A 20,167-nucleotide genomic window follows, 5' to 3' on the forward strand; every position below is an offset into this window, starting at 1 on the left:
TATGAAAGATTGGTAAATGCAAAAATACACAGTATGTATATAATAGTAGAATTTTATTTATCTGAATCCAAAAGAGTCTATACAATAGGAACTCACTGATTTTTTTCCATTACGTGTGAGATAATTATTTTGCATACAAAAATAAATGAAAAATTAAATTCTACGTTAACATTGACTGTTAATGGATGCAAGTAAATAGAATATTTGTTGAGTTTTTTAACGCTGTTCATCGATGCTTACAGTAGCAATTATTGGCCTTTTCGTGTTACGTTTTTCGAACCGATACTCGATAGGATTTTGCAACATATTTAAAACAGTCTCACAATCGTTTTATAGAGAAAGGAGATTTCAGAACGATGTCGAGCAGCCAGTGAATTGTTCGTTATACCTACATACATACATCGAATAAAGTGTCTATCTTTTCCAACAAAAATTGCAATTCATACGGTAGATCGAATATCAAAGCCAGTTTTTCATTTCCACACCTGTTGATTGCGCCTTTGATCGACCACGTTATAATTCCTTGTTTTTGTCCGACGAATCATCGATACGTCATTGCTGTCATTGTGAAATTCCTCTGAACGTCGATGAACATTATACTGAATCTTCCTTTTGTCGTCCAACAATAGCCTCCTTGTGTTTTTGCCACATATATGTTCAATCTCGAACGATTCCTCAAACGTCCTTAAGATCACGAATCGATTTTTCAAAGGTATAAGAATTTAATTACAAACATATTATTAAACATATTTACAGATAACAAAATTTGCAATAGGTAGCTTCCACTTAATAAAATTAAGAAGTCTTGAAATTCCTAAATATCTAAATTTTCTAAGTTTCAAATTTTAGAATCTTTTAACTTTTAAGCACCTAATTCTCTAATATTTCAAATTTAAAGAATCCTACATACCAAAAAGTTCCACTGACACAAGCTATCAAATTTCATCGTTATACCGCTGAAATCTTTGAAACCGTCAAGAGTCTCTAACCAAGTGTCGAAGCAGCATCATATCTGTAAATTACAAGACACCGGTGTCTCGTTGAATGGTCCCCTATTCGTTCCTGTTAAGTATTGATCTGAGCCTGTCACTCCACCCACCAACGGCGAGGTATCTCCACATAACAACGCTGGGAATATACGTTCTGATGTTCGTTATTTGGCCAAACAACGATTCAGAGTCGATAGAAACTCCGGCTGAAAGTGCATTCCTTTTGCTAGCCTGGTTTAGCCGTTCCCTGGTTCAGAACAGGAAACGTGCAAGGATAAATATGTTCCAGGTGGCTGTAAATCTATTGCCATATAATAGTCATGTTGATATATGGCTCGATTCTTACGTGTAATAAATGAGACTGGATTTTGAGACAGGATTTATCCTATAAAAATTTTCATGTGTCAGTTTCCTGGTTTTATGAACTAGTATGACACTCAGTTCAGATATTCAAATAGGAACCTTTAATAAAAATATTATCAAAAGGAAACTTAATAGAAGAATATTAATTACCGACGTTCAATCTGAACAAATATTTAAATTTGCTGTTCATTAGTTTTGTCAAATTTATTTTCTAAATTATTTTCTATAGCTGATAATTGGTAGAAAAAGTAATATAGGATATTTCGAAAAGAATAGTGAAAGAACATGATCTGTATTTTATCGGAGAATTAATAAGGAAATATAAAATGAAATATTTAGGAAAATAATATATATAATAAATAATAGATAGGAAACATATTAATAAAGTATATAGCCTTTATTAAACTAGGTATCAAATTTACTTACGCTTATACACTTTCACTTATACACTTACTACAAAACCATTTCATCCGCAATCCTTATCATCCGAATTACGTATCAGTGTAATTTAGCTTTTTCTAATCTAATCAAAATCATTTTATGTACAGTGGATCCACGCCGATGAAGGTTCTAGCGGAGCTAGCGTGTGCCAGAGCCCCAACATCTACATCTGGGGATGTAACATCTCAAGAATCTGTCCAATCTACAAAAACTACTCCAGTAAACAAAGATGCACCTCTAGAACCAAATCCCATAACCATGTCCAAAGATCTTCAGAAGAAGTCCAGGAACCCCATCAAGGAGCTCTTTGAAAGAAAGAAAGAGATGAATGAAAGAAAACAACAAGAAAAGTCAAAAACAGAAGCAGCTCTCAGAGAACTGAATGTTCACAGACAAAGGAAAACTAAAAAAACCAAGAAGCACCAGAACTTCCCTCTAATTCGACGTAATGAGCATGGCGGCTTGGCTGAAAGGAAGAAACGCCGTGATGGCTTTGAAAGAAAAGATGAGTTCGTGTCAGATAGAATTAAAGATGTCTATGAGTTCGACGAGGAGGAAAGTCAGATAGAGCCTAACTTGGGTAGTGTGATGTCTTACAGGAGTAGGCCAGGCTATGAAGTGAGCTGCTTGAAAACTAAAGAGGTGGACGTGGCTGGATTAATGTCTAAGGCCATTGGAGATACTCTAGAGAATGGAAAAACTGGTGATGCTCTAAGTACCAGACTCGAATCTATGATTGATAGGAAATTTAAGGAGTTAGAGAAGTTTGCCCCAAAAACAAAAGGTGCTCTGAAATCCTTCCAGAGTGAGGATCAACAGAGACAAATCACTGGACCCATGGATGAGTTTGTGGAAAGGAAACCAACGAAGCCTAAAAGACCTATGGAGCAATCTTTGAAGCATTCCAAACTGAAAAAGAGGAACAAGAATTCTAAAAAGAAGACTAGGAATGCTTGGTACGAGAATGACAGCTCTGATGAGTATAGAACTGCTGTGAAGACTGAGGATGTTGGTGTAGGTATTTCAAAGAGTCAAAGAACGTGTTCAAAAGGGAAGCAAAATATTTTCGCAGAGTTATACACCTCCTCAGAGAGTGAGTATGAAAATGGAGACGCGGACTACGAGTCCAGAAGGCAAAGGAGAGTAAAGAAGAGCAGCAAGAAGACAACAGAATTGGAAAACGTGGAACAGATTCAAAAATTGGTTAACAAATACTCCTCTGATAACGAAGATCACGTAGACGATTGGAGAAGCCAGGATTTAAAGAACGACACTCTCAAACATGATTGTGATAATAAAAAATCTGAATCGGAGATGTCCGATCATCCTCTGATTATTGATGAGAGAAAAGATCTGGATGAATCGAGGAATAGTGACGACGAAACTGAGAATCAGTATGAGAGAAATTTTGAAATGGATGACCTATATAGAGAAGACAGTTCTATTGTTGAATCAGACGTGGAAGACTCAGCTCCAGTAGAACCACCAAAGATCGCAGAAGAGTTCAGGGTAAAGAGCCCAAGTTTGCCAGGGGAGAAGACTGATGCCAAGGCAGATTACTTACAGGAGAGTGAGCGCGAGCTGATCCCATTAGAGGAAGCTTTGGACCTTCTTGATCAAGCTGACAATGAGAACTCCCTAAGTACAAGGTACGGTGAAGCAATCAGGCCTGCTAAGCCCGAAGAGCATATCAATCCAGTGATGACAACAGAACCTGAGAATGAAACATTCAATCCTATTGAGGATTCTGATCCTCTGCCAGCGGCAAAGTCTCCTACTCCTATAGAGGAACAAGAGGAGGAGCCTGACAACGATCTCTTAGCCTTACCAGAAAAATTGTCAAGTAACGAAAAACCACAAAAGGAATCCGAGAATCTTCCACTGCATGTGTTCCTGAGCAGAAAGGTGCAGGAGTCGAAGAAAAAGAAGGAGCAACAGTTGAAGAAAATGCAGGAAGAACAAGAAAGGATACTAATGGACTTCCAGCCCACCAGGAGACAGAGAAAGTGCGCTATCGGAAAACAAGGATTATTAGCAGAGATCAGTAGCTCTGATGAAGAAATAAGTCCAAAGGATAGGAAAATGAGTGATAAGTCAGATCATGATAAGCCAAGGAAACAAAAGAGGGAATCAAAGGAGAAGAGAAAAGAGAGGTACATAGAGAAAAAGCATGAACAAATGATAGCCAAAGAACAAAAAGCCATAGAGGAGGAGATCCTGAGAGAGGTTGGAAAGAAGAAGGAGTCCCTTGCACAGAATATTACAGATGCAAAAAATACTACAGATATGAATGGTACAAAAAAAGCAGAGAACACTGAATTAACAGAGAACAAAATGCCCCAAGAAGCAGCACAAAAAAAGAAACACCAAACTAAGGAGAAACAAAAAAAGCAGGCCAAGACAGATGAAGATATGTTTGCCAAGAATAATCATGAAGGACTCAGTGATTTAGAGAACAATTGCAACAAGTCCACGCTGATGGAAACCAATCATGAAATTGGAAATAATCAAGAGTCTCTTGTGAAACAGAAGAAATACTCCAAATCTCCAACGAAGCCAAAAAAGGCCTCAAAATCAGACCAGAAAATCACAGCAGGTAGAAAGAACAAAAACTCTAACACTGATAGGAAGAATAGAGCAGATTCAAAGGGATCAAAAGACAAAGAACGTAGATCCTCGAGTGGTAAGCGAGATTCTGATGATGAGGAATTAAAGACGACTAAATCCTGGAATAAAGTCGAAGAAGGAGTTGGAGTAGCCATTGGTCGGCGAAAAAGGGCAGCTGCCAATCAACTGTACTATTGGTCCAGTTCTAGTGATGAAGAAGAGATGCTGGAAGTGGTTCCCGCAGTTGAAGAGGAAGAAGATGATCGTCAAGAGCAACATGGTTGGATCGTCGGTGACTCGCATAAGAGGATGATTACCATGCTTGCTATGGAAAAACAGTTAAAAGAGAAACGAAGGAGGAGTGAGGATGAATTTGAGCCTGGCAGGACGAAGAGTAAAAAGCACAGAAACAGCACCTCTTGATACGTGTTTCATGACTAGGTTTATAACTAGGATGAATTACAAGAGCAACAGTTTTTGACTGACTAGAAACAGGATGAGGAATACAGAGTTCCTTTTTTCAGAGTCAGCCAGCGTAGTTGGATATCTCACAGAATCTAGGTGATCAGCATGTGTTTTATAATCAGGTTCACATATACAGTTATAAGAAGCTTCTGACGAGTATAGTGACACTTGTAACATGTGAAAATGAAGAAGTACACTGAGGAGAGAGAGAAAGGCAGACGAAGAGGCAACTTTTGATACGCATTTCATCACTATTTTTCCCAAATGATTAGGAATGCTCTGAAGAGAGTACATCATTGTTTTTCTAAAGGACTTAGAAGTGGATTCAGAAGAACTGGATTCTCTTAATAACGCATTGCAGAATGACAGTCGAGATGATTAGAAGAAAGACTTTTCTAACAAGAAGTAGCGTAATCAGATCTTTTGATACTAGTCTTAGGCTCGCGAGTGAATGAGACAGAATAGGTTTTCATTAAGGTAGCTAAAGGAACGTTAGATAGTAATGTAAATCTGAGTCAGCGAATTTCTGTCTTTTGTTGAGAAAACAGCAACAAAGAGACGGTTTGTAATCGGTTTATGAAGAATGTAGAAATGTATCTTGAGCGAGAATTTTAGAATTGAAGCAATTAGGGGAGAGACTATATCTTATAACCTAGAAGAGTCAGAACTATAATTGTTCATATTTCCTCCTTGTTCTTTTTCAAGTATACGAGATAACGCGAAGATTTAGTTTCTTTTTTTTTCTTTCCTCTTTCTTTTATTTTCTTATAGTTGACGCTCTTTATAGTTTGTAGAACGTAGTGCTGCAAACGTTCAATAATCGACGCTTATTTGTTCCATCGAGTACGGTGGATGTAATGTGACCTACTGCCAGAAGAAATTCCGATTTCTTTCGGTCATATATATTGTTATATAAATAACGTGAATCGAAATGACGAGTGTGTGTCAAGTTTTTTGAAACAATGGGAAATAGGTCACGTGTTGTAATCAAGGTGTGTAAGAAGAAAAAAGCAAAATGGCAATCTGTATATAGCTTGGCATTAATAATAATAATAATGATAATGATATGAATAATAATAATAATAACACTAATAATAATAATAGTAATAATAAAAAAAGCTAGCTCGTATAATGTTAAGAATATAATAATTCCACGCCCTTATAAATATTATAAATATAATCTAATTTAGACTGAATGTGAGTAAATAGCGAACATTAAAAGAAATTTAAAAAAATAATTAAGAGCACCTTTAGACAATACTAGGGACATTTGTAATGTTTTAGTTAAAGTAGCAGATATTTAGGTGATGAGAAACGAATTAAAAGGGAGATTAAGATTAATCAGGCAAAAAAAAAAAATATTAGAAGAAAGAAAAATATGTCATACATTAATTTAATTTATTAAAAAGGACGATGTAAACTGGGGTCCAATCGAGTAGCGTGCTTTTGCCGGCTTCTTGTGATTCGTACATATCGCGGTAGTCAAAAAAGGGAAGGTGGATAAAGAAGAAATTTGTAGTGTCGGCTGTTTTTTGTCGCCCGGCATGTTTTTCCAGAATTGCCCGAATAGAAATCCATTTTCGAAGAAGCTTTAGCGCAGTTTAGTCGTTTAATATGTGAAATCTTTGTTCTTTTTTCTCATTCGAATGCGTTCGAATATCCCCCCCCCCTCTAGATCTCATATCGCGGCATCAACGATGATCGAATGATGATCGCTACGTATTTTAGGGTAAAAGCTTATGAATGATAAAGGAATGGTAGAAAAAAACTTTCCTTTCATACGCCTAGTTGATGCACATAATTCTAAGTACGTAGAATTTCATATGAATATATATATATATATTCATATATATATTCGGGACAAAAGATTATATATATATAAATATGAACATATAAAAATATGAGAAGATAATTGAATGTATAACAGAAACGATTAAAACAAAAAGCAGAAAAAAATAATGACATAGACTTTAATGTAAATGTACTGCCATAATCATATTATTATACGAGAGCCTATGCGAATAGATATATTATTATTATTCCTATAAAGACGAACAACCGGAGAAACAACAGCGACATGTTGGTTAGCACAAAACAAAACTAGACAACAATCCAATTGTAAATAGAGCATATTTTCAATGTGTCTGGAAAAGTATGTTTTGTAATATAAGGATTGCAAAGGAAAAATAAAATTATTAAAGAATCATTTCTGCGTTACTGCATATTATGGAAAAGCGAAGAACCTCTGTTATTATATAAAAGTAACGCTTCCTTTATAGAAGCAGAAAATATGTGTCCATTGTATCTTGCATGTACAGAATACCTAAAAATTTACGAGAAATCGAAAAAAGGTGATAAATGAAAAATTAGTAGAATTTTTTTATCAATATATCTTCAATGCTAACAGAGTACTCAGTGTGTAAATTAATTACTCCTTTAAAAAATGTATCGCAAAAAATTCAATTTAAATTTATTTTTTGTAAAATAATGAAAAACTCAAAGCATAAAAATTTAAAATTTTATAACATTTATAAAGAGCTCTGGAAGTTTTATTCGATTGGTCAATTTTGAATTCTGATTTTATATCTGCGAAAAACGCGGGCTGAAGTCAAATGCATTCACGTCTGTGCATATAGATAACAAATCGTCATCCTAACTAAATGAGACAATTTATTTAATAAATAATTACAAAATTGATTTCTGATAATGTTTATCATAAACTTAATTTGAGATTGTTACGATTGTAATACTAACTTAACCTAAACCTAGTTTTACTCCTTTGTGATTTTTTGTCGCTCCAATTATTTGATTGGTGACATTTTAGAACTGAATCCACGCTATTCGTAAAGGGAAAAAGATCCACATATTTCCACGCATGTGCTTTGCCAAAACAGTGTCTCCTCTTTGCAATGTCTGCATACGTTAGAATAGGTTGAAGTACTAAAGCATGAATTATTAACAGAACCGTCTCGTTTCACTGAATTTTAGAAGAATTTTTACACCATTAATTTGATATATGACGTATATATATCCCCAAGAAGTATATTTTAGTAATTGTTTTTCCTAGCTTACTGTTCAAAGGATATCTTGCAAAATGAAACAAATTCTTTGTGGTAAAATAGGGTAAGAACATTAAATACAAAAAAGGCTTCATTTCATAAACATTATACAACATACGTCAATTTTTATATCGTACTTTCGTTATTTAAGCTCCAAGTATTATAACTTTTAGGTTATAGTTCAAGAATTAGTCAATTTTATAAATCTGTCAGAATTTCTTTTCATTTCTTAATCTTATTGTTTAATGAGGCGTTTTCTCCTAATTCTTAATATTTCTTTACTCCTGTATTGTTTGAGATAGAGATAATGAAAATGTACTGGTTGTATGTTCTTAACTAGAACATTAAATGTTTCTTCTTGCAGAGATAGGATTGTGCTAATTTCAAAGACATCACGATATCCTTTACCTCTATTTAGTGCAAGACATCTAATATCAGGCAAGATGAACAAGGTTTATCAGCCATTACTAGCATCACCACATGTACGCTACTTTGGAAACCCTAATCGAGCATATGCAATTTTTATTGGAAGAGTATTAAAAGGAGCATTAAAAGTTCGGTATCTTTTATTGGGTGGTGCAGTTGGTAGTGGAGTAACTTTACAGAAGGTACTTAATATTAACATAAAAATACTTCAATAATTTCATGCATGATCTATATCAATAAAAATATTTTCTGTTAAAGAAATACGAACAATGGAAAGAAATTGTACCAGATATGAGCTGGTTGAATGATGTATTTCCTAATGAAGAAAAGTGGAAAGATTTACGTGAATCGGTTATGACGGTTAAAAATATTTTCACAGATAAGATTGAAATTGGTAAGTATCAAATTGTAGAAAAATATCTAAATATACGAAAACGTGAGGCAAAAGAAATTAGAGGCATAAAAAATGGACAAACATAAACAGATCCACGTATAAAGCAGCTTGGCGAAGCTAAATATAAAGAATACAGAGAGTGGTTCAATCAGAGACTGGATGATGCTATCAAGGCAGCTGAAGTTGATCAAATCCAACCAGGTGTGGATATTTCCTCTAATCGTGAGTTAAGTGCAGGTCCTTGTTCGTCCTTGCAAAATGCCTAAATTTTTGAAGCCAGAAGCTTTTTCCCATCACCCATTAATTTTTTAATTTGCCTGACGTTTTCTTATTCTACTAATTTTCAGGGATAATTACCTATTTTAATATAATAGCTAATATTTGTTTTTCCACTGCTACTTTTCCCATTAATTTAAATGAAATTGCTGAAGTATCCCAGAAATATAAATGACAATTAAAAATACTCCAACTCGTTATTCAAAAGCATGCAAATAATATATAAAATCATATTTCATTTATGACTTTGTAAATGAATTAAATTTAATACAATTTATTTCCTCATATTTTCATTTTCCACCATTGCTTGTCAAAATCATGTCCATTATGTGTATGGTATATATCCAGTTAGAAATGTATCATTATGGTCTGTTCTGTTCAGGTATATTTGACGCAATCTCAACAATAGTATCCGAACTTTATTCAGGTGTGTAAAATGTTCAGGATTATCAATATCTTATTGTCTGTCCATTCAGCATCTTTTTTTCCTTTTTTTTTTATCAGTTATCTTCAGGCAATTCTAACATACAGTAGAACTTCATTCATTAGAAGATATAGGCGAATAACAATTTAGTGTCTTTTACATACTTTCTTTAATTAACATTTGTTAAACTTTGAAACATACACAGAAACCTAGAAGCAATATAATACTTATATAAGTAACATAACATTTAATGCAATAGTAATACAAGTAATATAGTACTACAGTATTATATATTAGAATATGACGGCAAACTTTTTTCTATATACATCTCATTTCATACATTTTATACATTTATTATATATCATACATTTATTCACTCCTTTGCTTAAACACTAATATCTTAAGATTTCTTTATTTTTATTTAAACCCTCGCAAATTTTAATATTATATTATAAAATTTCCTTTAAACAAATGAAGCTCTATTGTAAAAATCCTGATGCATTAAGCTAAAATGTAGATCTTTCCTGAAATGAATAAAAATATAGTGGTAAATACTGAATGGGACAGACCTTTTTTTGTTTCCAATTTCTGCTTTTAACCATGTTGAATTACAATTAGAATTATTTTTCCATTAATAATTCATACATTAAACAGAAAATATTATTAATCAATGATTTATTGGTTTTATTTAATACATATTTCATATTTCATTTGGAATCACTTTGTCACAATTCTTAATTTTTAATAACTAATTTTTATATGCAAAGTGTTACTGTTGCTTTATCAAAAACAGACTTAATACATCAATACTTAAACATTTTTTTATACAGAAGCGAAGCAGCAAGTGGTGAACAATACTGTCGCGTTTGCTGGGCCATTAGCTAACGACAATATCGAAGAGGAACGTAAGAAAGCTCGTATGTACATGTTAGTGTATTAAAATTCATTTCTCCAATATTTTCGAAGCCTATAATTACATATTTGCCATTTCGTCCACAGAAAAGTCGCAAGAGCGATTGAACGCTATGCAAGAAGAAGTAATGCAAATACAATTAAGGTATCAACGTGAACTTGAACGATTAGAGAGAGAGAACAAAGAGCTTCGAAAGCAGATGCTACTACGTGGAAGCCAAAAAATGAGTAACAAAAAAATAAAAGTAATTACATCACAGCTATAGAATTTTGATGTCTAAAATTGTATGTCAATATTAAATAATTTCTTCCAGAAATCTCTGATCGACATGTACAGCGACGTTTTAGATGAACTTAATGATTATGATAGCACTTATTCTACTGCTGATCATTTACCAAGAGTGGTAGTAGTTGGTGATCAAAGTTCTGGCAAAACATCTGTATTAGAAATGATCGCTCAAGCAAGAATATTTCCTAGGTAATAAAAATTATATAAAAAAAATTTTAATTATTCACTAAAACTTATCCCTTTTCTTAATTCTGCAATTTTTATTTTTTGATTCAGAGGTGGTGGTGAAATGATGACAAGAGCTCCAGTGAAAGTTACTTTAAGTGAAGGTCCTTATCATATAGCTCAATTCAAAGATAGTTCAAGAGAATTCGATTTAACGAAAGAGTCAGAATTAGCTGAGCTAAGACGCGAAGTAGAATTACGCATGAAAAACAGTGTTAAAAATGGCAAGACAGTTAGTCCTGATGTGATTTCGATGACTGTGAAAGGTCCAGGCCTTCAGCGTATGGTTCTCGTCGATTTACCTGGTATAATCAGCGTAAGTGATAATTTGTATCAAAAATAATTGCCACACTATTTTCTAAGAAGCGTAAAATTTGTGAAATTGTTGCAACAGACAGTTACAGTTGACATGGCGGAAGACACGCGAGATGCTATTCGACAAATGACTCAACAATATATGAGTAACCCTAATGCGATCATTCTATGTATCCAAGATGGTTCTGTGGATGCAGAAAGGAGCAATGTGACGGATCTCGTTTCTCAAATGGACCCTTCCGGCAAACGAACCATTTTTGTTTTAACTAAGGTATAATATTGCTTACAAGACTTATAAGTCAGTATAATTATTAATATTTTGGCATCGGTAGGTAGATTTAGCAGAAGAGAATTTGGCTAATCCAGAACGTGTTCGTAAAATATTGTCTGGCAAACTATTCCCCATGAAGGCATTGGGCTACTTTGCTGTTGTCACTGGTAGAGGTAGACAGGATGATAGCATACAAACAATCAAAGATTATGAAGAAAAATTCTTTAGAAATTCGAAGCTCTTTAAGTATGTATTATATTGGATTCATTGACAAATAATTATGATAATATTACTACACTAGGCAATAATTATTTCTGTGTAAAATGCTGTATTACTGTATTATATTGCAACAACATAAATTGATTAGTTGAAGTTACTTTGTGAGTAACTTTCAAGGCTATATATATATATTTTTCATGGTTTTTACTAGGGATGGCTTAGTAATGTCAGGTCAAGTTACAACAAGAAATTTGAGTCTCGCGGTTGCGGAATGTTTTTGGAAGATGGTTCGTGAAACTGTAGAACAACAAGCGGATGCATTCAAGGCCACTAGATTTAATCTTGAAACAGAATGGAAAAATAATTTCCCAAGGTATACACTTTCATATTTCATTGAGTTTACCATTTATATTAAAATTAAATTACTTGGCATTGAAAGAAATGATATATTTTTATAGATTAAGGGAATTAGATAGAGATGAACTTTTCGAGAAAGCAAGAGGGGAGATTTTGGACGAAATTATAAATCTGTCTCAAGTTTCACCCAGGCACTGGGAAGAGGTGTTGATGGTTAGGATCTGGGACAAAGTTAGCATGCACGTGTTCGAGAACATTTATTTACCCGCGGCTCAAAGCGGAAGTCCAAGTATATTTCACAACACCATTATGGAATTCTCTTTTATGAGCGATTAATCTAATCTTTTTTCTTTGTTTCCGAATACAGGCACATTTAATACAACCGTCGACATAAAACTTCGTCAGTGGGCTGAACAACAGTTACCATCTCGAAGTGTCGAAAGCGGTTGGGAATGCTTGCAACAGGAATTTCAACATTTCATGAATCAGGCAAAACTTAGTCCGGATCACGATGATATATTTGATAATCTAAAAAATGCAGTAGTTAACGAAGCTATGAGGCGACATTATTGGGAAGAAAAAGTAAATTTTTTAACTTTTATTTTTTAATCCTTTTTATTTGAAATGATACGTAATGAAAAATTCTTTTTAGGCATCTGAAATGCTGCGAGTTATTCAACTGAACACTTTGGAGGATAGAAGTGTGAATGATAAACGTGATTGGGATCAGGCAGTTCGTTTTCTAGAAACCTCAGTTAAAGAGAAATTGCAAGCTACGGAACAAATTTTAAGAGACATGCTGGGTCCAGGTCGCAAGGAACGATGGCTGTATTGGCAGAATCAGAGTGATGACCAACAGAAACGTTCAGCAGTGAAGAACGAATTAGATAAAATTCTTTATGCGGACAAAGTAAGAAGACATAATCACTTTATAATCTAAATAACAATAATCTAAAAGAATTATTTTTATCTTCTTTTTGTTCACAGAAACATACTCCTACACTTACTCAGGATGAACTTACGACAATTAGGAAGAACGTGCAGCGAAATGGTTTGGAAATCGACAATGAATTTATTCGAGAAACGTGGCATCCAGTATATAGGAGATTCTTCTTGCAACAAAGCTTGGCTAGGGCGTACGATTGCAAAAAAGGATATTACCTCTATCACACTGGGCATGAAAGTGAAGTAAGTGTATATAGTAATAAAAAAATTGCTTAGTATCTTTGATATTTTATCTTTTATTGGAAATTTCAATCTTTAATATTTCTCATAGATGGAGTGCAATGATGTTGTTTTGTTTTGGAGGATTCAGCAAATGCTGAAGGTTACTGCCAATGCACTTCGACAACAAATTATGAATCGAGAAGCTCGTAGGTTAGATAAAGAAATAAAAGAAGTATTAGAAGATTACAGTCAAGATAATGACATGAAACAGAAACTGCTGACTGGTAGAAGGGTTACTTTAGCTGAAGAATTAAGTATGTTCTTTTATTATCATTCATCTTAAGCAAATTTAAGTAAATTTCTTTAATTAAGTTCAAAATTTATTTATTATGTTTCCATTAAAAAAATATGTTGTGATATACATTTCAATAGATAATTTCAGAAAATAGTCTACCTTAAGCATATACATCAATTTGACTATGATTTCTATATTTTTGTACTTTTATCTCGTTTCAGAACGTGTTAGACAGATTCAAGAGAAACTCGAGGAATTTATTCAAGCATTAAACAAAGAGAAATGAAGAACATAGACTGAGAGTTTAGAAGCCTGAAACCTATGGTATGTGATAAGTGATGATAAGCCCTGGTGGCTTGTTGTTAGGTATATACTAATTTATTTTCTTCGCTAATCGAACGATAATACAGATATATTATTAATCAAGTCTTATGATGGATGGAAACTATTCATTTAACTAATAAGATTTGATATGTAAAATTACCCTTCAGATTGTTAGCATTAAAATTATGGCCGATTTTACGCGACTATAATATTTTTACGATATTTTTATTTTACATTTAACAAATTTTGTTAACAGAAAATATTGTTCAGACACAAATGCGAAATATTGTCAATAGTTAATATTGATTAATACCAAAGCGAGCAACTCGAGAAAAATTTCGGAAATAACGCTTCAGAATAATTGAACACATGGAATGTAGATATTCTTAATGTAACTAGAAAAAATAATTCTCATAACATTTTGTATATACGTCTCATCTGTGCATACAGAACGAATAGAAACGAATATGCGTTTTGTATGGGTAGGAAAAGCGGAATAAAGAAATAGAAACTGAGTTCTTCGTGTCTACAAACATTTCTTTTCAATCATAGAAGTGCATGTGTAGTGACAATATATTATAATTTTTTAATCTTTTAAGATATATTTCGCTTAAACTAAAATGAGAAATAAACACTAAAAGTTGAAAAAATTTAATGGTAAAAAACATAAAAGACATTTTTTATCATACTTTTCGAATTTTTGTTACGATAGTAACCATTTTCAGTACGTTTTTTTGTTCCATAAGATATACTATTGAACACTCAATAGGATTGTTAAGTACTTGTAGAATTGAAATGTGCCTTCATACAAAATACAAAGTAGCTTGAAGAATTATTAAAATACACGTTTTATACCTAGTTTCTTCTCGTGGTAAAAGAGTACAACGTATCTCGTCGAAATTTATTTCTATTCGTTAATTGATAATAATAGAGATTAACGGTTGTTCCAGATATATTACAAAGTTACAAGTAACATGGTAGAAACATATTAAAAATATTATTTTCTTTCAAGATCTTTAATTGACGATGTAAATTGCTAGGTCAACCGGAAAACTACTTTGCTTCTAAATTCTTTTTTTTTTTAATTCTGGACAATATTAACTTCGAGATAAAATATACCCTATTCTTTGGTCCGAACGTCTGATAAAGTATTCAAGTTCGTACGTTTTTTACGCAAATATTCTCACGAGAATCCATAGTACGTCTTATGAGCATTTATAAAACTCTTTTAAGGCTAGGAAAATTGTTTACTTGTTTGAAATTAAAATATTTATCAATCGTCTCTTCTATGATAATTAACACCACTTACGCAAGAGAAATATATTGATATGACTATGCAAACGCATTAACGGCACGGTTTTAGTGAATATCGCCAGTATAATATTTATCTCTTTTTCTCTGGCGATCATCGATGCATTAATATATCATATGTACTTGAGTATTTTGTTTTATCATCATGTAAATCATGTGAGCTTCTATTTTGTATCTTCTAATCGACGTAGTCAATACAAAATTAAACAATCATGTACATTTGGCAGGAATGTTTCTCTCGTTATTTACGGTACACTCGACATTCAGAGTTGGGCAGAATTCTATATACTCAATAAGCAGACGAGCAATTATTTAATAAATACAAGACGAACAACATGGAAATTTAGACTTTTCGCGATGATAAAAGTCTTCTCCGAATAATGCCTAACTCCGTGGTACACTTATTGGGGTTGATAAACCAGCAATAAACAGTGTGACACGTTTATAAATAGGACTGTACCGATATATTGTTCTAAGTATAAACATTATTGTATGTATGTGTATATATATATATAATATATATATATGTACAATTATTTGGTAATACATCATTGGTAACACGAGGCGTCGCGTAATTGGCCGCAAATCAAGGAGGAAAAAAGCGTTTTCTTAAAATGGACGAGGTAAAACGACATTTCTGTCTCGTGTTGCAAACATGGCCACGTGTATCAATCCCTTATTGTAATATGGTATTCTCATGTCGTGTCGTCTCTCCCGGGAATAATGAGTGAGTCGTTCAATGATTCAGGATGAGAAATTTGTACAGTACATGGGGGAGAACGCACGTTTTGTAAAATTAGATATTTTTTCAAACTTTTCTCGCTCTGCTTAAAGGTTATACTAGCGATATGGAGCAATCTTAATTAAAGTGTGCTATATTCCAGACGAAGTGTACCCCTTGATTAAACGTTCCTCTCTCTAAAAGAACATTACACGATTACGTCTTCACCGCGTTACTAGTATCCTGCACGTCCGGAATTAGCTCAGCGGGACCATCCGCACCATTCTGTTCCATCTCCGCTGTATTGTAACTAGAAAAGGAACATGCTGGCGCACTTCTGGCCGTGGTCACTGAAGCTTCTGGAAGAAGGGACGTGCGTTCTGTCGCGCTCCCCCAGGCCTGTTGATAAGCGCTTCGACCACGTATCCTACGGCTTAATGAAGATCCTACTACTCCAAGGTGTTCTTTGATGTCGTTGTGGACATCTGAGACGTCCCACATTGCTCTGGAAACATCAAGTATATTTTTAACCCTTTATCATGACTATTTGAAAAGTACATATGACACTACAACTTTTATAGGCTATTTTATAGAGTCTAGGATTCTTTCTTGCATATTGAGGTATTGAGGAACTGGGTTAATCCAATATCTATTGCTATGTACTATAAATGAATACTTAGTGCTATGAAAGTCATCTATAGTGTATTGCATAAATGTTCAATGACTATGATGATGACTATGGACATCCACAATAATCTAAGATGTTTTTCAACCAAAATTTAATTACCTGAATGCATCCCACCATGCTTGACCCTGTGCTAGATTTACAAAAGGTTTGTATGTAAAACTATAGTGATGAGCCACTGCAGCCATAAACATTTCAATACAGATTAAAAAGTCCTGCAGCTTAGATGATATATTTCTGATATCTTCCATGTTATTGGTTTTAAAAATACTCGATATCACATCAAAATACACTAGCAATGCAACTATCACCCCTTGACTGCAAAATAAAGAAAAAAGTGAGATTTTGTGATACAACATTTAAATATATTCAAATGAAAATACGATTTCACAATGTTTGCAAACTTACAAGAAAGAGAAGAATACAACAGCTTTGATACACAAAAATTTCCCGATTGGTTTCATTGGTTTCAAAGCCTCCGCATTGGCGCGATAAAAAAGCACCAAACAATACATGGCAACAAATTGTGATAAATTATTTAAAGCAATCATATATGGAAAAGCTACGTCTGTTCTGAATTCACCTTCTCCATACACTCCATTTAGTTCACAGATACTAAACAAATAAATATAAATAAATAATTGATTATGAACAATCATGTAACAGAATAATATTTATATAATTCAATATGTAATCTATATATATTTGAAATTCATGCTATTAATAGTGCTTGATATTTTAAGTCGAATATGAGAAATTACCAGAGTGTATCACTGAACTTTTTTTATAGAAATATTTATTTTTTAATTCTATGATATAAATACGAATATTCATTATATACGTACAAAGATATTAAAGTTGTTATAGGCCTAACTGCAGTATATTGTAATATTCCATGTTTGCACATATGTACAAATTCTCTGCCCATTTCCCAATCAGGTAAACAACACAGGGGGAACATGTGATGTACTTGAGGAGAAATTTCAAGTCTGTGTTCCAGTTGACGATCAGCATCCAAGTAGGCCAATAAATACATCATAAAATTGTATATTACATATGCCTCATAACACTCCCTCAAACTGTCAACGTATATGCTGCCTTCTGGATAAACCAGACCAAGCCACTACAGAAATTCAAAAAGAATTTGTACTTAAAATAGAGAAGTATGTTGATATATGTATTTTACGTAAAAAAATAGAAATTTATACCTACAGCATTCACTGCATAAATTGGTACCATCCATAATATCCTGAAACAGGATATAAAATTTCATATCATTTTATAATAATATACAAATATACAAACAAAAGCATAAAAAATTTTTTAATTTCCAAAAAACTAGTTCTAATTAAATCATGAAAAATTTCAATTGTTAATACTGTATTAAATATTTAACATTAATAGATTTCTATTATAAAGGTTTTTGACCAAGAGAATATTATGATGGAAGTATCTCCCTGTGATTAAACTAAACTTCTCAAGCTTGACAAGAAATTGAACTTTGATTTCCTACAATCATATCATTTTCTTCCAAATGGATTCAACTGTTTCTGTATCATAACAGTGTATATATAGTCATAATCGTTTTTGTGACAGGAATTTTATTTACACATCAAACAAAATTAAATGAAATTTGATATTTGCAATATTTTTGAATATTCATATTATTTTAATAGTATGAACATGATAATATCCAGTAATCATTTTAATAATATTTTTAAAATTAAGAATTTGTAGGTTTTATAAAAAGTGGGTTTATTTATTCAAAGCCTCTACCTATATCAATGACTCTTGACATTTACTATATTAAATGTCAATCAATACAAGTTCTTTGACTTGAAAGATGGAAAAAAGACATTTTCTTCAAATAAATTATTACCATTAATAATTGTTGCCAATTATGATATTCATGTAATGAATATAAAAAATTTAATAAAATATACAAATATAATATTTAAAAAAAAATTTGTCCCTTTTCTAATCCTGAATGTTAACTTTATATTTGTTATTTAGGAAATAGGAAAAGTACCATATATATACATACAATTATGTATTACATAATCCAACAATGATATATTTTCTGATTGAAAGCAGACTAAGTAATTGTCAATCAATACATCCCTATACAATAAAAAAGTGTATTGTTAAAGAAGCTACTTATATTTCTCACAATTTACCAATTAATCTAAAATATATAGTGCATAATAATTATCTACACTGATATCTAACTAATAGAAAGTTATGATGTAACAAAATTTCATAAGAAGCTATAAATTCCTAACTAATTTTACAAGCAATAAATGATCAATCCAAAAGTCCAACCGCATTGAAAGGAAAACATTTAAACAACAAATCAATGTACAATTTCTAAATATCAGCAAACAACCTCAAGACAACATCAATCGTAGAATTTATCAACATACCTTATAATGTATTTCTGCAGTCTAGGTTGTGTATAATATATCATGTGTTGGACAATTTCGTAGAAAGCAATAGGCAAAGCAAGTAGCACAAAGGCACCACCCACCAGTGCTCCTTGATCCTGATTTTCGAAGCCATTCCTAATTGAATTGGCCAAGAGAATTGGAACCAAAATAATGATCAGAAGTGCATAGAGACAAGTTAAAACTGGTAAAATCCATAGTCTCCAGCGACGACAAATAGAAGCCATCACTTTTCAGAAGTTTCACGGGTATATCACATATTTTTTCCAATCAGTTTACCTGGCAACCTCTGCAAAAACCACAAACAACAATCATTACAATTTCACTATTCTATTATCAGTTCGTATCACGTGGATCAGGTTATGACAAACTAATGATCTTCGACACGACGGACAAATTAACGTACTTAAGCTCCCCGATATCTGATGTTTCCATTGAAAATACAAAGGAAATCGAGGATTTTTGCGGCGTACACGATTATTGTCTCGACCTATAATTGTGTAAACATGGTAAATGGCGTAGTTGTTAATAAAGCCATAACAACCTTGTCAACTCGATGAATCAACGATGAACCGACGAGTCAGCTGATGGTAACAGTGCGAGAGAGGGAAACCGCCTCCGAGCTCCCTCGCTGTGTGTTACGCGATGTAGAAACCGTGTGAAAATAAATTTCAGATCGTTTACATCGACTTGAGTCTGTCAGGTGCACTAATTCTCGATCGACGAAATTGTTAAAAGATTTGCGCCTCGTAAATTTGGCCTGTATGGCCGCCATGAGAACGAAGGTTCCTCCGAGGGACCCACGAGATTTTCACCATTTCAACAATTTGAGCAATCGTAATTCAATTAAGAATGTCCTTAAACGAGGTTACATTTATAGCGACACACTTTTACTTTCGACAGTGATGGAAAAATTGTGAACGTTATTTCGACATTTTTTTGTTTTGCTTACTTAACAGCATTGAGCCAGGTTGAACCAGGTTGAATTCTGTCCCCGGAAGTGGAGAATTTGTACCTCGGCAGGTGAAATTTAGGTTTCGGAGTAATTCGATCGAATTCATGTTAGTTATGAGGTTAGACAAAGTCCATCTGGAAAATTCATTTTATAACTGTAGTATAGAAGAGAAGAAAGGCAAAATCAATAGCGATGAAGATGAGAATGAAGATCATAAATGGATGAAGATGGAT

General features: G+C 33.1%; 3 protein-coding genes and 1 long non-coding RNA gene across 13 annotated transcripts in view; 2 read left to right on the forward strand and 2 right to left on the reverse strand.

Annotated features, from left to right (window-relative positions):
* The window catches only part of LOC100649677, an 80,751-nt gene extending 73,680 nt beyond the window's left edge, over positions 1-7,071 (forward strand). For both annotated transcript variants that reach the window (XM_003403124.4, XM_012319799.3), the window contains one exon: positions 1,901-7,071. In XM_003403124.4, the coding sequence (XP_003403172.2) occupies positions 1,901-4,823 (2,923 nt within the window). In that variant the 3' untranslated portion in view covers positions 4,824-7,071. The remainder of the gene's footprint in view (positions 1-1,900) is intronic.
* Positions 37-1,891, reverse strand: LOC125386554. The gene is made up of 3 exons (XR_007226829.1): positions 911-1,891; positions 486-684; positions 37-388 (listed from the first exon to the last, which is right to left on the reverse strand). It is a non-coding gene; the product is annotated as an uncharacterized LOC125386554 (long non-coding RNA).
* A 311-nt stretch (positions 7,072-7,382) lies between the features above and the next one.
* LOC100649558 (dynamin-like 120 kDa protein, mitochondrial) lies at positions 7,383-16,853 on the forward strand. Of its 7 annotated transcripts, none has more exons than XM_048413321.1 (18): positions 7,392-7,988; positions 8,289-8,532; positions 8,609-8,744; positions 8,835-8,966; positions 9,403-9,447; positions 10,275-10,361; positions 10,444-10,601; positions 10,671-10,834; positions 10,922-11,186; positions 11,265-11,456; positions 11,518-11,702; positions 11,887-12,048; positions 12,134-12,321; positions 12,400-12,614; positions 12,685-12,942; positions 13,020-13,220; positions 13,309-13,513; positions 13,716-16,853. In XM_048413321.1, the coding sequence occupies exons 1-18, from the start codon at positions 7,960-7,962 to the stop codon at positions 13,778-13,780; spliced, it is 2,931 nt and encodes a 976-aa protein (XP_048269278.1). In that variant the 5' UTR covers positions 7,392-7,959; the 3' UTR covers positions 13,781-16,853. The 7 variants fall into 7 exon arrangements, with proteins under 7 accessions (XP_048269285.1, XP_048269278.1, XP_048269280.1 ...); XM_048413323.1 differs by having other exon boundaries at positions 8,835-8,945; XM_048413328.1 differs by lacking the exon at positions 13,716-16,853 and having other exon boundaries at positions 7,383-7,988; positions 12,991-13,220; positions 13,309-13,501.
* On the reverse strand, positions 14,335-20,069 carry LOC100649433 (transmembrane protein 184C). Of its 3 annotated transcripts, none has more exons than XM_012319788.3 (7): positions 19,932-20,069; positions 18,959-19,268; positions 17,748-17,784; positions 17,381-17,658; positions 16,944-17,150; positions 16,638-16,853; positions 14,335-16,355 (listed from the first exon to the last, which is right to left on the reverse strand). In XM_012319788.3, the coding sequence occupies exons 2-7, from the start codon at positions 19,204-19,206 to the stop codon at positions 16,067-16,069; spliced, it is 1,275 nt and encodes a 424-aa protein (XP_012175178.1). In that variant the 5' UTR covers positions 19,207-19,268; positions 19,932-20,069; the 3' UTR covers positions 14,335-16,066. The 3 variants fall into 3 exon arrangements, with proteins under 3 accessions (XP_012175178.1, XP_012175177.1, XP_003403170.1); XM_012319787.3 differs by lacking the exon at positions 19,932-20,069 and adding an exon at positions 19,524-19,665; XM_003403122.4 differs by lacking the exon at positions 19,932-20,069 and adding an exon at positions 19,386-19,528.
* Positions 20,070-20,167: the final 98 nt, after the last annotated feature.

Source organism: Bombus terrestris, chromosome 16 (assembly GCF_910591885.1).
Source record: "Bombus terrestris chromosome 16, iyBomTerr1.2, whole genome shotgun sequence".
Lineage (NCBI taxonomy): Eukaryota > Metazoa > Arthropoda > Insecta > Hymenoptera > Apidae > Bombus > Bombus terrestris.

What these genes read in the sequence shown, in the direction of transcription:
- LOC100649558 (XM_048413321.1), top strand. Translation starts at nt 7,960, where the DNA reads ATGAAACAAATTCTTTGTGGTAAAATAGG. An exon ending in ATTCTTTGTGGTAAAATAGG is followed by an intron (nt 7,989 to 8,288) that starts GTAAGAACATTA and finishes TTCTTCTTGCAG; the next exon opens with AGATAGGATTGTGCTAATTT. An exon ending in ACACTGGGCATGAAAGTGAA is followed by an intron (nt 13,221 to 13,308) that starts GTAAGTGTATAT and finishes TATTTCTCATAG; the next exon opens with ATGGAGTGCAATGATGTTGT.
- LOC100649433 (XM_012319788.3), bottom strand. Translation starts at nt 19,206, where the DNA reads ATGGCTTCTATTTGTCGTCGCTGGAGACTATGGATTTTACCAGTTTTA. An exon ending in CAATTTATGCAGTGAATGCT is followed by an intron (nt 17,659 to 17,747) that starts GTAGGTATAAAT and finishes GAATTTCTGTAG; the next exon opens with TGGCTTGGTCTGGTTTATCC. An exon ending in GTTGTATTCTTCTCTTTCTT is followed by an intron (nt 16,854 to 16,943) that starts GTAAGTTTGCAA and finishes TTTATTTTGCAG; the next exon opens with TCAAGGGGTGATAGTTGCAT.